Source organism: Oncorhynchus clarkii, chromosome 19, assembly GCF_045791955.1.
Source record: "Oncorhynchus clarkii lewisi isolate Uvic-CL-2024 chromosome 19, UVic_Ocla_1.0, whole genome shotgun sequence".
Lineage (NCBI taxonomy): Eukaryota > Metazoa > Chordata > Actinopteri > Salmoniformes > Salmonidae > Oncorhynchus > Oncorhynchus clarkii.
The window spans coordinates 24,733,461-24,757,618 of NC_092165.1; the positions used below are offsets into that span (position 1 = coordinate 24,733,461).

Genomic DNA, 24,158 nt, shown 5'->3' on the forward strand with positions numbered 1-24,158 from the left:
TGCATGTCAACATCAGAAGCCTCCTCCCTAAGTTTGTTTTACTCACTGCTTTAGCACACTCTGCCAACCCTGATGTCCTTGCCGTGTCTGAATCCTGGCTTAGGAAGGCCACCAAAAATTCTGAGATATCCATACCCAACTATAACATTTTCCGTCAAGATAGAACTGCCAAACGGGGAGGAGTTGCAGTCTACTGCAGAGAGAGCCTGCAAAGTAATGTCATACTTTCCAGGTCCATACCCAAACAGTTCGAACTACTAATTAAAAAAAATACTCTCTCCAGAAATAAGTCTCTCACTGTTGCCGCCTGCTACCGACCCCCTTCAGCTCCTAGCTGTGCCCTGGCCACCATTTGTGAATTGATCGCCCCCATCTGGCTTCAGAGTTTGTTCTGTTAGGTGACCTAAACTGGGATATGCTTACCTCCCCGGCAGTCCTACAATTTAAGCTAGACTCCCTCAATCTCACACAAATCATCAAGGAACCCACCAGGTACAACCCTAAATCTGTAAACAAGGGCACCCTCATAGACGTTATCCTGACCAACTGGCCCTCCAAATACACCTCCGCTGTCTTCAACCAGGATCTCAGCGATCACTGCCTCATTGCCTGTATCCGCTACGGGTCCGCAGTCAAACGACCACACCTCATCACTGTCAAACGCTCCCTAAAACACTTCTGCGAGCAGGCCTTTCTAATCGACCTGGCCCGGGTATCCTGGAAGGATATTGACCTCATCCCGTCAGTTGAGGATGCCTGGTCATTCTTTAAAAGTAACTTCCTCGCCATCTTAGATAAGCATGCTCCGTTCAAAAAAATGCACAACTAAGAACAGATATAGCCCTTGGTTCACTCCAGGCCTGACTGCCCTCGACCAGCACAAAAACATCCTGTGGCGGACTGCAATAGCATCGAATAGTCCCCGCGACATGCAACTGTTCAAGAAGTCAGGAACCAATACACGCAGTCAGTCAGGAAAGCAAAGGCTAGCTTTTTCAAGCAGAAATTTGAATCCTGTTGCTCTAACTAATAAAAGTTCTGGGACACTGTAAAGTCCATGGAGAACAAGAGCACCCTCTCCTAGCTGCCCACTGCACTGAGGCTAGGTAACACGGTCACCACCGATAAATCCATGATAATCGAAAACTTAATCGAGATGTTCTGAGAGAGCTGCAAAACCTGGACCCGTACAAATCAGCTGGGCTTGACAATCTGGACCCTCTATTTCTGAAACTATCCGCCGCCATTGTCGCAACCCCTATTACCAGCCTGTTCAACCTCTCTTTCATATCGTCTGAGATCCTCAAGGATTGGAAAGCTGCCACAGTCATCCCCGTCTTCAAAGGGGGAGACACCCTGGACCCAAATTGTTACAGACCTATATCCATCCTGCCCTGCCTATCTAAGGTCTTCAAAAACCAAGTCAACAAACAGATCACTGACCATCTCGAATCCCACCGTATCTTCACCGCTGTGCAATCTGGTTTCCGAGCCGGTCATGGGTGCACCTCAGCCACGCTCAAGGTACTAAACAATATCATAACCGCCATCGATAAAAGACAGTACTGTGCAGCCGTCTTCATCGACGTGGCCAAGGCTTTCGACTCTTTCAATCACCATATTCTTATCGGCAGACTCAGTAGCCTCGGTTTTTCTAATGACTGCCTTGCCTGGTTCACCAACTACTTTGCAGACAGAGTTCAGTGTGTCAAATCGGAGGGCATGTTGTCCGGTCATCTGGCAGTCTCTATGGGGGTGCCACAGGGTTCAATTCTCGGGCCGACTCTTTTCTCTGTATATATCAATGATGTTGCTCTTGCTGCGTGCGATTCCCTGATCCACCTCTACGCAGACGACATCATTCTGTATACTTCTGGCCCTTCCTGTGCTATCTAACCTCCAAACGAGCTTCAATGCCATACAACACTCCTTCTGTGGCCTCCAACTGCTCTTAAATGCTAGTAAAACCAAATGCATGCTTTTCAACCGTTCGCTGCCTGCACCCGCACGCCCAACTAGCATCACCACCCTGGATGGTTCCGACCTAGAATATGTGGACATATATAAGTACCTAGGTGTCTGGCTAGACTGTAAACTCTCCTTCCAGACTCCTATCAAACATCTCCAATCTAAAATAAAATCTAGAGTCTGCTTTTTATTCCGCAACAAAGCCTCCTTCACTCACGTCGCCAAACTTACCCTAGTAAAATTGACTATCCTACTGATCCTCGACTTCGGCGATGTCATCTACAAAATAGCTTCCAATACTCTACTCAGCAAACTGGATGCAGTTTATCACAGTGCCATCCGTTTTGTTACTAAAGCACCTTATACCACCCACCACGGCGACCTGTATGCTCTAGTCGGCTGGCCCTCGCTACATATTCGTCGCCAGACCCACTGGCTCCAGGTCATCTACAAGTCCATGCTAGGTAAAGCTCCGCCTTATCGCGTGGTCACGGTGGCAACACCCACCTGTAGCACGCGCTCCAGCAGGTGCATCTCACTGATCATCCCTAAAGCCAACACCCCATTTGGCCGCCTTTCCTTCCAGTTCTCTGCTGCCTGTGACTGGAACGAATTGCAAAAATTGCTGAAGTTGGAGACTTATCTCCCTCACCAACTTTAAACATCTGCTATCGGAGCAGCTAACCGATCGCTGCAGCTGTACATAGTCCATCGGTAAATAGCCCACCCAATTTACCTACCTCATCCCCATACTGTTTTTATTTATTTACTTTTCTGCTCTTTTGCACACCAGTATCTCTACCTGCACATGACCATCTGATCATTTATCACTCCAGTGTTAATCTGCAAAATTGTAATTATTTGCCTACCTCCTCATGCCTTTTGCACACAATGTATATAGACTCTTTTTATTCTACAGTGTTATTGACTTGTTTATTGTTTACTCCATGTGTAACTCTGTGTTGTTGTCTGTTCACACTGCTATGCTTTATCTTGGCCAGGTCGCAGTTGTAAATGAGAACTTGTTCTCAACTAGCCTACCTGGTTAAATAAAGGTGAAATAAAATTAAAAATGTTTAAAAAAAAAAATCTATACTGGGTGCCTAGTCACTTTTAACCCTACCTACATGTACATATTACCTCAAATACCTCGTAGGCCTGCACATTGACTCACCACCGTACTCCTTGTATAGGGTGGCAGGTAGCCTAGTGGTTAGAGTGTTGGGCCAGTAACTGAAAGGTTGCTAGATCGAATCCCCGAGCTGACAAGGTAAAAATCTGTCGTTCTGCCCCTGAACAAGGCAGTTATTCCTCTGTTCCTAGGCTGTCATTGAAAATAAGAATTTATTCTTAACTGACTTGCCTAATTGAATAAATATTGCTTTGTTATTCATTGTGTTATTGATTTGATTTAGATTTTCCAGTCTAGTTGAACTTTAGTGATATATTGCATTAGCTCTCATTGAGAACCATTATAAAAAAAGAGTTGCGATATAGTAATTTAAGCCATCTCAGCACAATACTTCTAAGGCAATATCTAGCTGCAGTAGATGATGAGATTTGACTAAAAGAACTCAATGGCATTGGAGATATATTTATTATCTGTTCATTTAAATCCATAGAACCATCCCTTTGTCAACAGATCCATTTGGTATCAGTTGAATTCAAATCGCAGTATAAATAGGATTATAATTCAAATAGGGGCCAAACACCAAATCTGATTAAGCAATTGAACATTTAAGATATTGAATTGTTACTGTAATCATAATTAATTCCCTAGTCCCCTCTTTTGCAGATCATAATTACTTCGTAAAAGTGTGTATTCATGGTTGATGTAGCATGCAATGAGAAACATGTTCTTTGTAACCCCAGCACACTAAAACATGACAGCTCGTCGAGCACCTATAGAAGATCATTTAGATGTGTGTGGCCATCCATGAATTGTCCGTCCTTTTCTGACTTCTCTCAGGCAGCGTTTCTGCATGTCTGTCGTGTTCTAGTTAGAACTTCTGACCGCCAGAGACACGTCCAACCAGCTATGAAATCAACCCCGTCACACACAAACACACACTCGCCCAACCAGGTGTAAAATCAGTCCTGCCACCACTGCGGTGAACACAGACAGCTAGTCGTACCCCGAGGGACAAATACAGGCACACACACAAATATACACACTGCTGTATAAACAGCATACCTGTTAACTATTAACATGTCCATATCGGTCCTTTTATTTCATGAAAATACATAGTGTTTTTGGCAAACAGGCAAAGCGTCAACACAGTTTGACTCCTACTACACAGGCTCTGACGCTCGTTGGATGTGGCAGGGCTTGCAAACTATAACAGATTACAAAGGGAAACCCAGCCCGCGAGCTGCCCAGTGATGCCTTCTATGCTCGCTTCGAGGCAAGCAACACTGAACGATGCATGAGATCACCAGCTGTTAAGTACGACTGTCTGATCACACTCTCCGTAGCCAATGTGAGTAAGACCTTTAAACAGGTCAACATTCACAAGGCCACAGGCCACAGGACCAGACGAATTACCAAGTACACATACTCAGAGCATGACATTTTCAACCTCTCCCTGGCCGAGTTTGTGATACCTACATGGTGCCTGGACAACATCCTCTCCCTCAACGTGAGCAAGACAAAGGAGATGATTGTGGACTACAGGTAAAGGAGGACCAAGCACGCCCCCATTCTCATCGACGGGGCTGAAGTGGCGCAGGTTGAGAGCCTCAAGTTCCTTGGTGTCCACATCACCAACAAACTATCATGGTCCAAACACACCAAGACAGTCGTGAAGAGGGCATGACAACACCTATTCCCCCTCAGATGCTCAAAATGTTCTCCAGCTGCACCATCGAGAGCATCCTGACTGGTTGCATCACTTTTTGGTATGGTAACTGCTCGGCATCCGACCGCAAGGCGCCACAGAGGGTAGTGCATACGGCCCAGTACATCGCTGGGGCCAAGCAGGACCACTATACCAGGATTTGAAGCGTTTCAAATTTAACAAAACGGTGTGTGTAGTTCGCACATACATTTCACTGAGAACGCAGTGTTCCCCCAAATAAAACACTCCTTTACACTCCCAACTGTCTGTGTCAAATCAGGCTGGCTCCCAAGCAGAAGGATGAGCAGAACTAATCACAGTGCTCGTGTTTGTTTGCTGCCGTCTGCCTCTGTCCCTAGAAGACTTGTGTCATATAGTCAATGTTTTATTCACAGTCCAAAGCACCGCCTGCAGTTTTTCCCCCGGATGAATTGCCAGTGCAAAACTGTTTTTCCTCCTTTCATGTGCCATTCCTCCTTTCTTTAATTTCTCATCCCTTTCTTCTAAACACATCTTCAAAGGGAAAGAGGTTTAGCAGACTGACTTATTTCACACAGAAGAGAGGGAAGAGCAAAAGAGTGGGGGAAAAGAGAGAGCAGGAGAGTGGGGGAAGAGCGAGAGAGAGCAAGAGAGGAACAGAAAAGACTCTCACACAAATGCGCATTGTACACGCACGCGTGGTCACACACACACACACACACACACACACACACACACACACACACACACACACACACACACACACACAGGTGTGCTCATCCACTGCGGCAGTAGTCATTGTTGTTGAGGAGAGCGGAGGCCAAACAAAGACCAGCACTATCAGGGGCTAACACACCACATTACCTCTGGCCTGCCTTCTCACTCTCTCTCTTTCTCAATATTTCTGCTTTACCTTTTTCTCTCTCCCCCTTCCCTCTCTATTTTATTTCTCTCTCCAATATTCTTTACACCAGGTTGAAAAAAAGCTGACGTGTGAGTAACTGCTTGTGGGTGTGTGTGCACGTGTGTGCAAAGGGTTAACAGTTAGCAGGAGCCACCGGTGGGCATCCTAGGACACAAAAACACTGTTCATTAGTTTCAATGCAACATCCCTTACTTAACCTGCACCTGGTCTGTATTGTATAATGGTGCATTTCAAGAGAAAGGGGTTAAAAAGATCTGGAACAGCTGTGGTGCTGTGGTGCTGTGGTACTGTGGTGTTCCCCAATGTCATGGCACACAATAGGAGTTCCATCTTACACACACCATATAGGAAGACAAGTGAGAAGAGGAGCGGCATCTCATGTTAGATCCGATGAACATCAGATGGATTTACACAGACCCTCTGATCCATGTTGAGTCCGAGAGAGAGAGGGTCCAGTACACTAGTCTGTATGACTCACACTGTAGAAGGATTAGATCTGCATTGTCAAATATCTCAGTTTTTCCTCTCGCTACCACTCACTCCTCAGCAGTCCCTCTATCTCTTTATCTCTCACTTTCTCTCTGAATCTGTCCCTCTTTTGCTCCTCTCCCTCATTGTCTCTCTCTTGCTTTTCCTCTCTCTTGCTTTTCCTCTCTCTTTCTTTCTCTCTCTCTCTCGCCCTCACTCTCTTTCATTCTCCCTCTCACTGCCCTCACTCTCTTTCATTCTCCCTCTCACTGCCCTCACTCTCTTTCATTCTCCCTCTCACTGCCCTCACTCTCTTTCATTCTCCCTCTCACTGCCCTCACTCTCTTTCATTCTCCCTCTCACTGCCCTCACTCTCTTTCATTCTCCCTCTCACTGCCCTCACTCTCTTTCATTCTCCCTCTCACTGCCCTCACTCTCTTTCATTCTCCCTCTCACTGCCCTCACTCTCTTTCATTCTCCCTCTCACTGCCCTCACTCTCTTTCATTCTCCCTCTCACTGCCCTCACTCTCTTTCATTCTCCCTCTCACTGCCCTCACTCTCTTTCATTCTCCCTCTCACTGCCCTCACTCTCTTTCATTCTCCCTCTCACTGCCCTCACTCTCTTTCATTCTCCCTCTCACTGCCCTCACTCTCTTTCATTCTCCCTCTCACTGCCCTCACTCTCTTTCATTCTCCCTCTCACTGCCCCAGTTAGTTTTTCCATAACTTATATTCCTATTGAAGTGACGACAACCAACATAGCTAATCGATAGTTTCTTCTCCCTTTGTCATCCATATTTTCGAAAGTGACATGATTGGCCTCACATTTGGACTGAAAGCTCTCCAAAGCATGTTGGATCAATTAATAATTTCATGGCAAGACGATGATAAGTAATATGCCCTAAAACAGAGAGTCCATTGTCTCAGGTTCAGTATTTCAGAATTTGCAGTCCTCATCAGATACAAAAAAGCATTTACACAGAGCCTCATCATGGCTGAACCCTTTTCAGCTCTCCACACAGCCTGACAGTTTTACATGAGAGACATACAGAGAGGTCAGGCTCCTGACCAGACAACACATCAAGTCCTCCCACATACACACAACACTTTCTACACAAACTGGGTAAGAAAGCTGCTGACAGCGACCAAGAAAGTCGTCTGTGAGTGTGAGGCCCTAATACACCCGGAAAGGCTCTCTCTAATGATGATTTATGTTACATTACAGAGCGAGGCCACAAAGGCCAGGAGACAATGACCATTAAGTCACACATTACTGATACTCCAGATTATATTAAAGGCCAAGATCCATCTCTTTATAGCTGTCGACATCTCAGACAGAAAGTCCCCTCTATGGACGAGGTTATCGCCTTGTCTTCTATGCCGTTGCGATGTTTTGTCTTTGAGAAAAATAACGAACAAGACTTGTAGAGGGAGGGAATTCAAAACACAGATTATTCCTATTGAAACGAATTGGAAAACATTTGCGATATTATCACAGTGTGATATCAGCCATTATTGGTCCCCTCTGATACAATCAGATGAAATAAATCCCATTTTTAAGAGCCTGCAGAATGTTAAATCCGTTTTTATTTCATTACCGAACGCTTAAAATGGACACGCTTTAGAGGGAGGGAGAAAAAATGAACCCCAGCTCAAGTACATTTCTCCCCAAAAAAAATGGGGCGAAATGGCTCCCTGTAAATTGTGCTACTTGTCTTGATATAACCTTATCAAATCACAGGCGGGAATACGAGCACAAAAGTAGAAGTAATGGCCAATTATCTGGGGTGAACAATCAGTGTCACACTGCGATGGGGTGTCGGCCTAGCGGTGCCACGGAAATGCTAATGGCGTGATTCCCCGCCAGGTGTTTGAAGTCTTTCCTAAGAGGGAATAAATTTAAGCCGAAAGCTAGGTTTAAGTGATTTGGCCACTTTTAATACAAGTGGAAATGGTTTTATTTTTCTAGCAGTGATTGTGGTGATTAGTGTGAAAGTCTACCTGTCACAGACCAGATATAAACTAGACATCTTCAAACAGGTTCGATTAGCCAACATGCATTAACGTTTCCTTTTCACACGGGTCGACTGCGCTTGAACATTATTGGATGGGGATGCAGAGACGAGTCTCAAAGTGTTGTTTGCTTTTCTATCCGACCTCTCCATCTTTCTCCCTTTTCACCTCTCTCTGTTCTCGTGCTGTCCAGTCTCCGCAGTGCAAAGCCTTTCCTCTGTCCGTTGCCTGTGAGACGTGGGCGACTTCACCAGATCACCAGTTCATATCTCCCCTCATAAATGATCCCCCCTTTCCCACCATCCTCTTCAGCCGGAAAATAATTTTCCGTTTGAAGGCTCCTTCTGAAAGGAAGGGAATCTTGCGTCACCTCAGAACACTCGGAACTCTGACCTTCCCTGTCACTCTTGTTTCCGTGGTGATGGGATTGAACCTTACGGTGATCCGTGAACTATCCCAAAGTGCTCCGACCATGTCACTCTGCTCCCCATCTCTGTTACTGGATCACATATTATTTGTCCAACCGCTCAAAGTCCTTTACATTGAAAAGGCTGGTGGTGGGGGGTAGGTACTGTACCAATACTAGAATCCACCCATCTCATTCCTCTGTCCAACATCCCACCTTCAAAAGCCACTGAGTAGAGAGATACTCCTTAACAACCTCTCTAAAGCATCCACTAGTCTTTGGAGTTTACTTGCAGTATCTGATCAGCAGTCAACATTACCAGCAGCTATGTCTATGGTATTAATACATCCACTACACCTCATATGTCTGTCTTTGCGATCACAGTAGGCTACCTTAGTGAACATCAGAGACTCCACTACTGCATTTCCTGCAGTGGAATTGCTGACAGTCGCTCACACACCGAGCAAACCGGTTCCAGCTGCTTCTGAAGGGACTTCAAGGCAGGCCACGGTCCATTACAAACCACCTATTGTTGATTGGCCACGCAGACGCAGGGAAGCAATGACAGCAGCAGTTATGCTGTCCCAGGGTAGCCTCGCTGCCTGCCTGCGGACTGAGAATCCACTGAAATGGCACATTGTGCTCTGACTGTGGCCCAGCTATCAGGCCAACCACCCCCGGCCAATTGACTCCTCTGTCATAGAAGCTGTCTTGTGCAGATGGCAGTGCGAGCTGTAGCAATGATTCCTGTGGCCCCTGATGTCGTTCTACCCTCGAGACTGTTTGATCTCATTACCTGTAGTCTGAAGGCGTATCCTACATCTGTGCAAACACGTGTGTGATTTCGGATGCACAGTACACTTGCCAAATGTCATATTTGTGCAGACAGATTATTTAGCGCTGTGAAATGTTGTCAGCGGGTTATTGTCATGCAAATGACTGCCGGTCTCACGGTAATTGACCGTTAATTAACATAAACACGTTTAGCATCTCCAGGCATACAAGCCACTTTGGAACAGCTACATAAAAAAAGTTTAAGAAATCAATTTAGTATACACCCTCACAATAAATCCATTATTTAGTTTAGGCAGGTCTAAATAAACATTATGATATGAATAACATTTATTTCAGAAGAACAGAATATGTGTCAGCCACAGCTGTTATTTAGTCATCACTGCCAAAGTTGGCATTATGTATTTAGTGCTATTTCTGTTTCTTTTTTTTCTTTTTTTATGACCATTTTCATAATTTGTTCAAATGTATTCCTGCATGTTGAATTTTCACTGTACACTGCAATCACACCTGCAACCCTGTGCATGTGACTATCAAACCCTCGGGCTCGGATTCTGTCATACTGTATGTTATTTGGCTATGCGCCATTGCCAAAGGCTGTAGGCTAGTTCATTTAGCAGACCAAAAATACTTAGAAGTCTCGAGCCATTATTTTATATTATATGATTTCATAGTAATAAGAATATAAGCTGAATAAAATAGAAAATATATTTTTCCTATTCCAGAACGAGTTGGATACGAAATGAAAGGGCTATGTTGAGTGTAAAAGTAATCATTTGAAACAGGTCCTATGAGCTAGATTTAGAGTTATTTGGCAACTTTAGTTGTGAATGAGCCAAACCTCATAATGTCTTAGAAATCAAAACATACTGTATTTGGCCTGCATGATGCCACTATGGGCAATTGAAAGCTTGCGCTCTGTTCCTTGCCTCAGGCTGCACACTCTGTTCTCTCATTAAGTGATCATATTTTCACCCATCAGACTATTTATTCTCAATTTAATCTGACATTTTACTGATATGTAAAAGTAGTTCCGATTTGGAATGGACCATTATCAAATGGACAGGAACAGGGGCAGGGTAAAAAAAAAAAGATATGCACTCGAATAGCGAATGGAGGCTGCGTTCCCTTGGTTAGTTTTTCAATTATGCAGAACAGAGCATGTGCTTAATATAAGCAGCTGATAAATAAATATGCTAGGATCCTCCTCATTTTAGTGGCAACCATCAAAACTCTGCTTTCAAACGGGATTGCATATAGAAATGTCTGGCCTTATAAGAAGACGTATTTCATTCCACGCATCTACCACTGTTTCAGGAGCATTCAGCCTTTTGCTTCGCGATAGGTGATATTCCGCCCAAACTCTCTATGTCATGAGCTCTCTAACGCTGTTCTTGCAGCTAGCTACCCAGTACCTCATTTGGTAAACCAAGTGGAATCTGTTCGGGAACATCGATAGTAATATGTTTGCACAACTAAACATATTTCATTAAACTGTTGACAGCCCCTCTCACGAGGAAGAGGAGATGGAAACGCACGTTGGTGAGATATTGTGTGGCTAAAGGTACTGTGTCAGCCTATTAAAATGAAGAAAAAAAAAATGAAAATAAATGCCCTATTACTAGGCTATTCAAAATCAAATACAAACTTTCATTGTAGGTCAACTCTGTAAACCGCCATGCACAGTAAATGAACCAACAGCATCGCCTACCGTAGTCCCCAGACTCATGTATAAAAAGTTGGGAGCGTAGCGTAATGTTACCAGACCATCCAGTATGCATCATAATACAGTCCACACTCAAAGTCCAATACTAGAATTTGTTTCATTTTTAGAATATAGTCTAGACCATTTATGTACCAAAGACACCTTAAATCTATGGTTTTTGGGGTGGTTTTTCTGCCTGCGTAATAGGCTATTAAACTGTGTATTGTATAACGGCGCAAACATTGCGTAAGCATACGCTGTAATATGTGTCTGGTTGTTTTGAATTCATCCAACATCATCCACAACGACCCTGTTTTCCACTCAGCTTCAACCTGTTGTTGAACTTCTTTCTTCAAATTGATCTATTACAGTGAGGTGAGTTTTTAAAGCATGAGACTGTTTTGATTATGTGTTTGATGTGATTTTAATTGTATTTGCATTGATGTCAGAGTGGTTAGAGGGACAATGGAGCCCGGAGTACCAGGCCAAGAGCGACCAGAGTGCATAAAAGGAGATTACAGTGGCAGGAATTTGACTGAGGCCATGATGGTGTGGCGGTAATATGATCACCTGCCCTAATATATACTCAATAGTTTTTTTTCTGATTGCATAAGATTTTGTATATTTTTTATGGCATTTTACCATTACTTAACTAAGCAAGTTGGTTAAGAACAAATCCTTATTTTCAATGACAGCCTAGGAACTGCCTTGTTCAGGGGCAGATTTTTACCTTGTCAGCTCAGGGATTCGATCTTGCAACCTTTCGGTTAGAAGTCCAACTCTCTAACCACTAGGCTACCTGCCGCCATGGCATTTTCATAATGTGGCATGTAAGCTATCACTCTTTTCAATGGTCCCTATTTTGAAAAGGAATACAATTTTGTAAGTCCCCAAAGAACCAAACAAACTGCAAACAATTGGATGAAGGAGATGCTGAAATGGCACATTGTACTGCAGCCCGGCTATCTCGCCAACCTCCCTCAGGTCTCCCCGGTCCTCACAGCCATTTCCTACAGATGGCCCGGCAAGCTGTTGGACTCCACAATGTGTAAACAATAGAAACGGTCCCAAGCTGACTACGCCATCTGAGAAATGATCACAACTAAGGGTTGTGTATTAATGACTCCTTTTGTCTGGTACTCAACAAAGGCTATCTGGCATTCTGTGGGTCGGCAAGACACGGCTCCCACACTTAACTTACATCAAATACTAAAACTGACTTTGATTTGATATATGTGATGAATGATATACATACTGAAAGACGGGTCCCTTGGAAAGTTCTCTGGGACACTAGATGAGCGTCTCTCCCCTCATTCTTACTCCCTCCTCAATTTGTGCGTAAGTCATCATTAATTCTGTCAGTCTCTGTACTTTAGTAGCTGTGGTCCGTTGCCCCCCCCCCCCCCCCCCCCCCCCCCCCGGTCATGGGGAAGCACACCTCAGAGAACTGTGGGCAAAGTTTCTTTGAAAATGATGTTCTTTTGAGGTCTAAAGGTGGCGTCTACAAAACAGGCTCTATCAAAATCCCATCTCTCCTCTCTTCTGCCTCCCCAGTTTATCCCATTTTCACCAGCTGCGATGTTACACCACACGGTGACACTTTTGATATTGCTTGGCTGTACCCTCCCCTCCAATCTACCTCTTTCTCCCCTCCACCTCCTCTCCCCTCCCTTTCCTCCCTCGCTCTCTGAGCGGTATCTTCATTCCTCGTCGCTCTGAGCCGTAACGTTACTCCCCTGTAGTCACAGTATGACAGCAGAAAAGGGGGGAAGGAGGAGAGGAATAACTCCCGGGAAGAGACATGCTGTGCACAACAAGCAGTACATAACTGCCATATGTAATCATCAGTGCCTGAGAGATGGTTTCTCTGCTGTTTATTCATGGTGATATCAACCCACCTACAGGACTGGTAATGAGAGTTAGGGTCATTCATCCCAATTCATCCAAAGTAACCTCATGTGAACTCAGGAATGGCATTACAGTTCAATAGGAATACTCCATGTTAAATTCCACTGACTGGAATTGAAATGGAATTGACCCCAACTCTGCTATGGAGACATTTCCAAGCTGAGTTCCAAGGAAATGAAATAGAATTGACCACAGCTCTGACCTACATACCAGTGATCAACAGTGGGTAATGGTACAGGAAGCTTACGTTTGATTTGGCATCACTCTATGGTTCGTCGCTCAGTTTCCCTTTGATTTTAGCTGGGTTTATATCTAACTAATTGGCCTAATTTCCATGCATCAGTCTTAATGTAATCGTGTTAACTGCTGATAAATGGCAAAATGGTTGGCTTTGTGAAGGTGGGGGAGATGGATGTTTGTCGCACTCTCGTCAGGCTCTCTCTCTCTCTCTCTCTCCATCTCTCCCCCTCTCTCTCTCCACTAAACTCCCACTCCAATCAGTCTCTTATCTAAGAAGATCTGGAATCCAATTGCTCAGCTGATAGATGTCAAAGCCCTCGACTCTCTCACAATACTTCTGCTCCTCTCTCAAGATCATCCCATGGGGGGGCTTGAACTGCTTAAAGCTTTCCATTTTAGAAACTGTATGAGATCTGGGATTGTGTGTGTGCATGTGTGTCCAAGTGTGCAGATTGCTATGTCTTGGAAAGTCTGTCTTTCGGAGTGTGAGTGTGTGTGTGTGTGTGTTTTTGTTTTTGTGTATCCATGGAGGCAAGTGAACATATGTATGTATACAAGTGATGACTTGTCTGTGTGCATATCTGTGTGTGTACATGGGTGTGTGTGTGTGTGTGTGTGTGTGTGTGTGTGTGTGTGTGTGTGTGTGTGTGTGTGTGTGTGTGTGTGTGTGTGTGTGTGTGTGTGTGTGTGTGTGTGTACCTTTTTCATATTGTATATGAGATGAGCGGCGTGTAGAATGGTAAAGAATCTGATATGATCTTCAATAGATGAAAGCAAACCACCACACACTCTCATCTTACATGCATGAGTCGAGTGTGCTAGGACGCGCAGGCTTTGTGTGTTTGTGCATGAGTTATTGACACCTTAATTCGTAAAAATATGGAACATAATTTCAATCACTATGACGAGATGAAGATCCCTTTATTGGTCAATTGCACAGAAGGTCCGACTGAAATTCAACTTCCTCCTAACCCAACCCCTCCGAAAGACACACCCCACCCCTCCGAATATACACATACAGTACCAGTCAAATGTTTGGACACACCTACCCATTCTAGGGTTTTTCTTAATGTTTACTATTTTATACATTGTAGGATAATAGTGAAGACATCAAATCTATGAAATAACACATATGGAATAATTTAGTAACCAAAAAAGTGTTAAACAAATCAAAATATATTTTATATTTGAGATTCTTCCAAGTAGCCACCCTTTGCCTTGATGACAGCTTTGCACACTCTTGGCATTCTCTCAACCAGCATCATGAGGTTGTCATCTGGAATGCATTTCAATTAACAGGTGTGCCTTTGTAAAAGATAATTTGTGGAATTTCTTTCCTTCTTCATACATTTGAGCCAAACAGTTGTGTTGTGACAAGTTAGGGCTGGTATACCGAAGATAGCCCTATTTGGTAAAATACCAAGTCCATATTTGGGCAAGAACAGCTCAAATAAGCAAAGAGAAATGACAGTCCATCATTAATTGAAGGCATGAAGGTCAGTCAATCCGGAATATTTCTTCAAGTGCAGTCTCAAAAACCATCAAGCGCTATTGATGACACTGGCTCTCATGAGGACCGCCACAGGAAAGGAAGACCCAGAGTTTCTGCTACAGAGGATAAGTTCATTAGAGTTACCAGCCTCAGATTGCAACCCAAATAAATGCTCCACAGAGTAACAGACACATCTCAACATCAATTGTTCAGTGGAGACTGCCTGAATCAGGCCTTCATTGTCAATTTGTTGCAAAGAAACCACTACCAAAGGACACAAATAAGAAGATGAGAGTTGCTTGTGTCAAGAAACACGAGCAATGTACATTTGACCGGAGGAAATCTGTCCTTTGCTCAGATGAGTCCAAATTTGAGATTTTTGGTTTCTTTGTGAGACACAGAATAGGTGAACGGATGATCTCCGCATGTGTGGTTCCCACCATGAAACATGAAGGAGGAGGTGTGATGGTGCTTTGCTGTTGACACTGTCTGTGATTTATTTAGAATTCAAGGCACACTTAACCAGCATTGCTACCACAGCATTCTCCAGTGATACGCCATCCCATCTTGTTTGCTCTTAGTGGGACTATCATTTGTTTTTCAACAGGACAATGACCCAACACACCTCTGGGCTGTTTGACCAAGAAGGAGGGCTATTTGACCAAGAAGGAGAGTGATGGGCGCCCGGAGTTGTTGTTGTGGGGGTAAAGTTCCTTGCTCAAGGGCACAACGACAGGCAATGGCATCTAGGCATCTTTGATATTAGCAACCCTTTGGTTGCCAGCTCACTTTCCACAAGATATTTCCAGTCGCATCCGGGATTTGAACTGGCAACCCTCCGGGTTGGATAAAGGCGATGCTTAGACGTAAGTAAACACTTACGGCCTTCAACAGAGAAGAAAACGATGGTGGTTTTATTGGAAGCGAATGCCAGGATTTGATCAAATGTGGTATGGGGTGATGGTGGTAAAGCTTTTGCTCTGGGTCAGAACATATCACATGTGCTCCCTCTCCAGCCGCTAAGTCACCAGGCTGCTCGTTATGGCGCACACCTGTCACCATCATTACGCGCACCTGCACGTCTTCAGACTCACCTGGTCTCCATCACCTCCCTGATTACCTTCACTTTATATGTCACTCCCGTTGGTTCCTTCCCCAGGCGTTATTGTTTCTGTTTCATGTCTGTGTGCTGTTAGTGTTTCTTGTTTTGTATTATGTTGTGTTTATTTATTAAAATATGCACTCCCTGAACTTGCTTCCCGACTCTCAGTGCACATCGTTACAGAATAATGCCTCACCTAAGGGAAGCATCAGGGAGTTTTTATTTATTTATTATTTTCAGTGGGAATGACTTTGGGTCCGGGAGCCGCTACAGGCTCTCATGCCTCAGACAGATCACCAGGCTCCCCTGCCTCCACTGGCTCGTCAGGCTCTCATGCCTCAGCCGGATCGCCAGGCTCCCCTGCCTCAGCCGCTCGTCGGGCTTTCATGCCTTTGCCGGATCGCCAGGCTCCCCTGCTTCCACCGGCTCGTCAGGTTCCCGTGCTCCAGACGGCGACAAATTCCAGCGCATCAGCAGGGGTAACCGCTCCGCTCCTGATCCCTGGGATCAGCAGGGATAACCGCTCCGCTCCTGATCCCTGGGATCAGCAGGGATAACCGCTCCGCTCCTGATCCCTGGGATCAGCAGGGTTAACCGCTCCGCTCCTGATCCCGCGCCTCAGCAGAGGTGACAGGTCCACTCCTGATCCCCGGGATCGTCATTTTGGTCGGCGTCCTGTGGCAGGTTCCGCGCGTCGTGTGCTCCCTCTCCGGCCTCTAGGTCACCAGGCTGCTCACCATCATTACGCGCACCTGCGTGTCATCAGACTCACCTGGACTCCATCACCTCACTGATTACCTTCACCATATATGTCACTCCCGTTGGTTCCTTCCCCTGGCGTTATTGTTTCCGTTTCATGTCTGTGTGCATTTAGTGTTTCTTGTTTTGTATTATGTTGTGTTTATGTGTTAAAACACACACTCCCTGAACTTGCTTCCCGACTCTCAGCGAACATCGTCACAGAACATTACATTTAAACCATAAGTGGTGCATTTCTTTTTCGAACAATTCTTAGAAAGCCATTATCCAGTCTCTGCATCAGTTCATGAAAATTCAAACCAAACCATCAGTCTTGTCTTCTTTTCTCGAAGAGCTGTCTCCCAACTGAATCGCCTGTCAGGTTTCTCTGACTATACCCATTAGTAGTTTTAAAGCCATATTATTCAATTATAGGTGCACACGTCGTCGCGTTGAAAAGAGAACCTCTTTTGTGGAGCTGTTAGCGGTTCAGGCCATCTTCTCTTTTTTTTTTTTAAACGTTCTGCCGCATTATTAATTTACGCGCATACCTGGAAAGCATTATGAAGAAAATGCATCATGCTCATCAATATGCACAAAGGAAGGCACTTTTCTGGTCTTTAATTGTTTTAAAAGCGTCTGCGTCATTGTGTGTCTAGGTCGGTGTCTGAATGGTAAAACAACTTGCTGTCATTTGGGAAAAGTGTATTTAAACTAATTGAAAAAGTTTGTTGAAACTTGAAATTAACTCACGATGATGTTGCCTCTTATATTTTTTTGGTCTTCGTGAAGTGGATCTTCTAAAGACGTCTTGCCATCGTATGACACATCTTAAGATGTCTGAGTAATCCCCCTCTCTGATTCTGATAAGAACGCCAAGAGTCACAGTCACTCTAAGCTCAATTATTGATAATGCACTTTATCCCCGCTTGCGTAACTCTGAGGAGTTATCTAACTCTCTTTTCTAAGCATGACGAAGGGTTTTCAGAACCTTATTCATTCAGTCAGTGAAATACTGTATAATGATCATTCCAATAGAAGATCTCCCGCCTCATTCTTGGACAGTTTATTAGAGTACCGTCACACATCAGTTTATTTTGGCGTTCGAGTAGTAAACCGTAAATACCCATTCTTCTTCTTCAGCTATCTTTCATGCAGAATATTTCACTAGAAACAGTGACTGGACTTCCTTTTAATGAGAACAAGATAAGTATATCAGCCATGGAGCAGCCAGTCATAGGGTACAGCCAGAGAGGAAGAGGAGAAACGAGAGGATTTACTCCGCCCAAAATCTGTCCTCGTGAGAGAAGCCCGTTTTTGTGTGGTGGTCTATATGAGAGTGCCGAATTACGGGAGGCTTATTTGATCTAATAGAAGTTTCATAATGTTTATGCTGACATAAGTATATACAGACATAAGTGGTTGCGTGTGGCATTCCGGCAACTTAGACAAAACAACTCAGTTGTGCCTGTTGTTCGCGCACGTGTCTGCCTTCTCATTGCCTAGAATGGTCCCACCTGATCTCGCCTGCCTAAAATCATTGAGGACATGTATTTCCATTGTTAGAGCGGTCACTCGGCTATCTTTTCAATATAATAGATAATCTTTGGCACAGCGTCTCACCCCAATGCTGGCAAGACCATCACCGCCAGGGCCTGGGCTCAGGCCAATCCCATCATGCATTTCTGCTGGGCAGCAGGATGGGAAATGGCCCTGCTGTGTTGTCTTAATCGGATGGAGCCCACAGACTTTTTATTATTTTATAATCTGGTTTATGAAGTTCCTTCGCTGCCACCTGATGCTGGTTTATCTATCCATCTACCAATCTGTCTAAAAGGATGTAACTCCCTTTGACCACTTTCTATTAAAACCGTACTTTATACTAAGCTAAGTGTACCAAACATTAGGAACACCTTCCTTATATTGAGTGGCACCTCCTTTTGCCCTCAGAACAGCCTCAATTCGTCAGGGCACAGACTCTACAAGGTACAATGTTGATGCCAATGCTTCCTACAGTTGTGTGAAGTTAGCTGGATGTCCTTCGGTGGTGGACCATTCTTGATACACACAGGAAACTGTTTTAGCGTGAAAACCCAGCAGCATTGCAGTTCTTGTTGAGTCAAATTGTTGCGCTTGAGGTGAAGCAATTTTTTAATCAAACGGCTCCATGCCATCAACAGAAGATCTGTGGTTTTGACATGTACACTGCACATGTACACTGCAAAGTCTCAAAGTTCAACATCATGCCAAACGGTCTCTCTTTCGTCTTTTGCAGCTGTAAAGTATATATTGCTTAACCTCTGAAGCACCCCTCAACAAGGCTGCAAGGGCACTTCTGAAACTAAATGGTTCTTCATTGATTAATTGAGTAATGATTGCATATATTATTCAGTATCACAGGGCAACCAAATCCCCCAATGGAAAGAGAAGAACTGAGGCATGCCTGGTGCTTCTTATTTAACCATCAGAAGTCAAATAAGATCATCGATGGTGTATTGTAGGAGCTTTCTTGATTATGATGGACTGTGAGAAGAGATGAGTGATATATTTGCAACGCCTACTGCGTTCGGATGCATTGATACTTTGTAAATAGTATATGTACCCTGTGTAGTTTGTACTCTACAGTAGGCCTGTCTGAAGTGCAAATGCTGGGACTTAAATGCAAATGTTATGTAAATGTTTATGTGATGTGGCCATGCTCCCACTGAGGGCCAGCTGTTCTACTTGACACACAACTAGAGAGGGAGAGGTAGAGCCAGCTGGTCCTTATAGCCTTAGAATACACACATGCATGCCATCAAACATGCACAAGACGCACGCACACACAAGCATGCCACACATACATACACTCACACACGCACACTCACATACAAGCACACACACACACACACACGCATACACACAAAAGTAATGCCTATGAACTGTCTCTCGCCCCAATAACTACTTGAACTTCTCTACAACTACAGAAACAGAGTACATCTCTGTGTGTTTGGGTTCGCTCAATTCACATTACATTTGGAATATTGCTTGATTTCCACTCTAAAGACATTCTCCTGGGGTCTTTCTTCTTTCATGTATAATACATGTGAACTGGAGAATTCATTCCTCAGAACCTCTATTGCTAATCCCTGTTGGAAGGAATTATATTTAACTTGTATAGGTCACAGTATTTCCCATGGGGTCTGGGATAGAGAAAATCAGCTGGTGAATTACGACTTATCTGACCCAGGTGAGAACATTAGTCATTCCGAAACCTCTCGTGAGACTTGGGTTCAGGAACCAGGTGAGGTAGAACTAGACAACTTACACCCCCCTCCCAAAATTGATGTTTTCAAAGTCTTTGGCCTACTTGGTCCCCAACACTTTAATGGAATGCCGGTGGTTACAGAGTTTTTCTCTGTCGTCATGATAGGGAAATGGTTGCTGGTTGGGGAGCGATGGTTGCTGTCGTTAATAAAAATGAACAGTGTTTTGCTCCCGTGCTTCGCCATGTAGTAATTTGGCTGTGTACATCACACATCACAGCTCACTGGTATCATAATTTCTGGAGTGTGTGTGGTTTGTGTATTCATCATTTTTTTTAGCAACGAACATCTCTTCACCAAACATTTTGGTGAAATTATTTTCTTTACAAAAAAGGACATAGTTCATAATAAATCATGGGCTCACATGATCCTACTCTCACTTCGCTTTGAAAAACTATTCCTCCTGTCAAAGCCTTTTAGTTCATCCTCTGCCTCTCTCTCTCTTTCTCTCCTATTTCTCCTCAGCTGGGATGACTTATATCTTTGGGAAAGGAGGAGGCCTCATTACGTTCAACTGGCCAGCCAACGAGAGGCCAAGCACGCGCACAGACAGACTGACCATAGGGTTCAGTACTTCCCTAAAGGATGGCATCTTGGTCCGGATAGACAGTGCTCCGGGTCTGGGAGACTATCTCATGCTCCACATCGTAAGTTACACTATACTCTTGCTCTGTATCTTTTATTTCTATATCCGTTTCTCTGTTGTTCTTTCACTCGTTCTCTCTCTCTCTTTTTCTCTGTCTCTCTCCTGCTTCGTTTTCTCTCTCTCTTTCTCTGTCATCATCTCACCCTGTATCCCTACCACTGTATACGAGTTGCATTGGGTTATATCCGATGAGGAGCTGACGTGTAAAAGGACAGTGGCTAGGAGATTAATTCACATGATGTGGATGATTTTGTGGTTTTCTGTTCTAGATTATTGTGTTATGATGTTGTTATATGAGTAACACAGAGTGACGTCAGGTGTGGGGGTGTGTGTGTGTGTGTGTGTGTGTGGCGAGTGGTCTGCACGCCGGTGGCTCTCCTCCTGTTAGTGCTGATCTCATCTCATCATGCTAGATTTCCTTCATTCTCCCCGGAAGGATCTTCTAGTCTTGGCAGTGGCTTTACGCACACACGCACACACACATATGCACAGTTTGCACACACGCATAAATAAGTACTCAGCTAAATTTTTTGCTATTTTATTTTATACTAATACAATTTCTCAGAGAAATAGATTTTGTTTAACAATAACTATATATTTCTTTCATAAAGGTAGAGGTAAAAATGATTGACACCCCTAAAGGTTATTGTAAATAAAGTCATCCAAAGTTTAGTATTTGGTCACATATTCCCATGACTGCATCAAGCTTGTGACTCTAGAAACTTTGCAGTTTGTTTTGTTTGCGTTTCAGATTATTTTGTGCCCAATAGAAATTAATGGTAAATAATGTATTTTGTCATTTTGGAATTTTATTGTACATAAGAATATAATATGTTTCTTACCACTTCTACATGAATGTAGATTCTACCATGATTACGGATAATCCTGAATGAATTGTGAATAATGATGAGTGCGAAAGTTACAGAGGGTCAAAGGTCATACCCCAAGACATGCATGAGGTTAGCGAATCTGGGGGTAAGATATTTGACCCTCTGTAACTTTCTCACTCATTATTATTCACAATTCATTCAGGATTATCTGTAATCATGGTAGAAACATATTATATTCTAATTTATAATAAAAAATTACTCCAAAATGACACAATACATTGTTCAGCATTTATTTCTATTGGACACAAAATAATCTGAAACACAACCAAAACAAACTACAAATGCATTCAACAAGTTTGTAGAGTCACAAGCTTGATGTAGTCATTGCGTACTAGGAACTTTTGACTACTTTATTTATAAACTAGTTAAGTAAAGGTATATAAAAAAAATAAGACTCTTAAGGGGTGTCAATCATTTTGCAGTAATTGTGTAGGGAATCATAGTACTATCCAAACCGCTGTGAAATATATTTTCCATAACCAAAAATATTGTATTTTGAGCTGTGTAAAGCTGGTGTACAAAACCGAAAGTAAAAGAAGCAAAAACTAAACGTAAGACTGGGAAGCATAGAAATAGCACAGATAGAAAAAGAACAGACAGGTCGATAACTCACATTTTTCTGTGAATTTGGTTGGGTCGCACAACAAATTACACATCTACACACACATGCATACCAAATTACACATCTACACACACACATGCATACCAAATTACACATCTACACACACACACATGCATAACAAATTACACATCTACACACACACATGCATACCAAATAACACATCTAAACACACACATGCATACCAAATTACACATCTACACACACATGCATACCAAATTACACATCTACACACACACATGCATACCAAATTACACATCTACACACACACATGCATACCAAATTACACATCTACACACACACATGCATACCAAATTACACATCTACACACACACATGCATACCAAATTACATATCTACACACACACATGCGCACGCTACACACCACCACACACGCTTACCTAATTGAACATCTACACAGGCACACACAAACTTATACTCACACAGTCTTTGTATTTTGTCTTTCCCTTTAAATAATTAAGCTGTGGATTTCGATAGGGTCGTCACTGAGAGATTTTTTAAATTGTTATTCTTTATAGATTTGGCTCTTAGATATACTCATAAAGGATCAGAGTCTATAGCGCTGCCAGTGGTGGAAAAAGTACTCAATTGTCATACTTAAAAGTAAAGATACCTTAATAGAAAATGACTCAAGTAAAAGTGAAAGTCACCCAGTAAAATATTACCAAAGACTAAAAGTATTTGGTTTTAAGTATACTTAAGTATCAAAAGTAAATGTAGTTGCTAAAATGTACTTAAGTATCAAAAGTAAAAGTATAAATCAATTCAAATTCTTTATATTAAGCAAACCAGACAGCACAATTGTAAAAAAAAAAAATATTGACGGATAGCCAGGGGCACACTCGAACACTCAGACATAATTGACAAATGAAGCATTTGAAGTTTAGTGAGTCCACCAGATCAGAGACAATAGGGATGGCCAGGGATGTTATCTTGATAAGTGTGTGAACTGGACCATTTTCCTGTCAAAATGTAATGAGTAATATGGGTGTCAGGCTAAATGTATGGAGTAAAAAGTACATTATTTTCTTTAGGAATGTAGTGAAGTAAAAGAAAATGTTGGCAAAAATATAAATAGTGAAGTACAGATATCCCCAAAAACTACTAATGTTCTACTTTAAAGCATTTTTACGTAAGTACTTTACACCACTGAGCGCTGCCTTTCTCCCTTTTTGTGGAGTCCTGGTCTGTATAATGTATAGTTGGTTTGCCTGGCAGAATGAAAGCAGTTCCATTGGTCTAATGCATTGTGATTTTTCACACTGTCCAGTGCTTTTATCATCACTGGTGAATTAATACAATATATAAACAAAAGCATGTGGACACCCCTTAAAATAAGTGGATTAGGCTATTTCAGCCACACCCGTTACTGACAGGTGCATAAAATTGTGCACAAAGCCAAACTTTGGCAGTAGAATGGCCTTACTGAAGAGCTCAGCGACTTTCAACGTGGCACCGTCATAGGATGCCACCTTTCCAACAAGTCAGTTTGTCAAATTTCTGCCCCGCTAGAGCTGTCCCGTTCAACTGTAAGCACTGCTATTGTGAAGTGGAAATGTCTAGGCGCAACAACGGCTCAGCCGCAAAGTGGTAGGCCACACAAGCTCACAGAACGGGACCACCGAGCGCTTAAAAATCATCTGTCCTCGGTTACAACACTACTGAGTTCCAAACTGTCTCTGGAAGCAACGTAAGCACAACAACTGCTGGTCAGGAGCTTCATGAAATGGGTTTTCATGGCCGAGCAGCCGCACACAAGCCTAACATCACCATGCGCAATGCCAAGTGTCTGCTGGAGTGGTCTAAAGCTTAACGCCATTGGACTCTGGAGCAGTTGAAACATGTTCCCTGGAGTGATGAATCACTCTTCATCATCTGGCAGTCCAACGGACAAATCTGGGTTTGGCGGATGCCAGGAGAACGCTACCTGCCTGAATGCATAGAGCCAACTGTAAAGTTTGGTGGAGGAAGAATAATGGTCTGGGGCTGTTTTTCATGGTTCGGGCTAGGCCCCTTAGTTCCAATGACGTTCAAGACGATTCAAGACAAAGTTGGGGTCAATACAGAATTGGTTTGTCGAGACCGGTTTGGAAGAACTTGACTG

At 43.4% G+C, this 24,158-nt stretch overlaps 1 protein-coding gene across 1 annotated transcript in view; it reads left to right on the top strand.

The window, feature by feature from the left end:
* Window positions 1-24,158, top strand: part of LOC139374953 (neurexin 3a) — a 447,428-nt gene that overhangs the window by 319,122 nt on the left and 104,148 nt on the right. Inside the window, exon 19 of the mRNA XM_071116227.1 lies at window positions 20,345-20,526. Within this exon, the coding sequence (XP_070972328.1) occupies window positions 20,345-20,526 (182 nt within the window). The remainder of the gene's footprint in view (window positions 1-20,344; window positions 20,527-24,158) is intronic.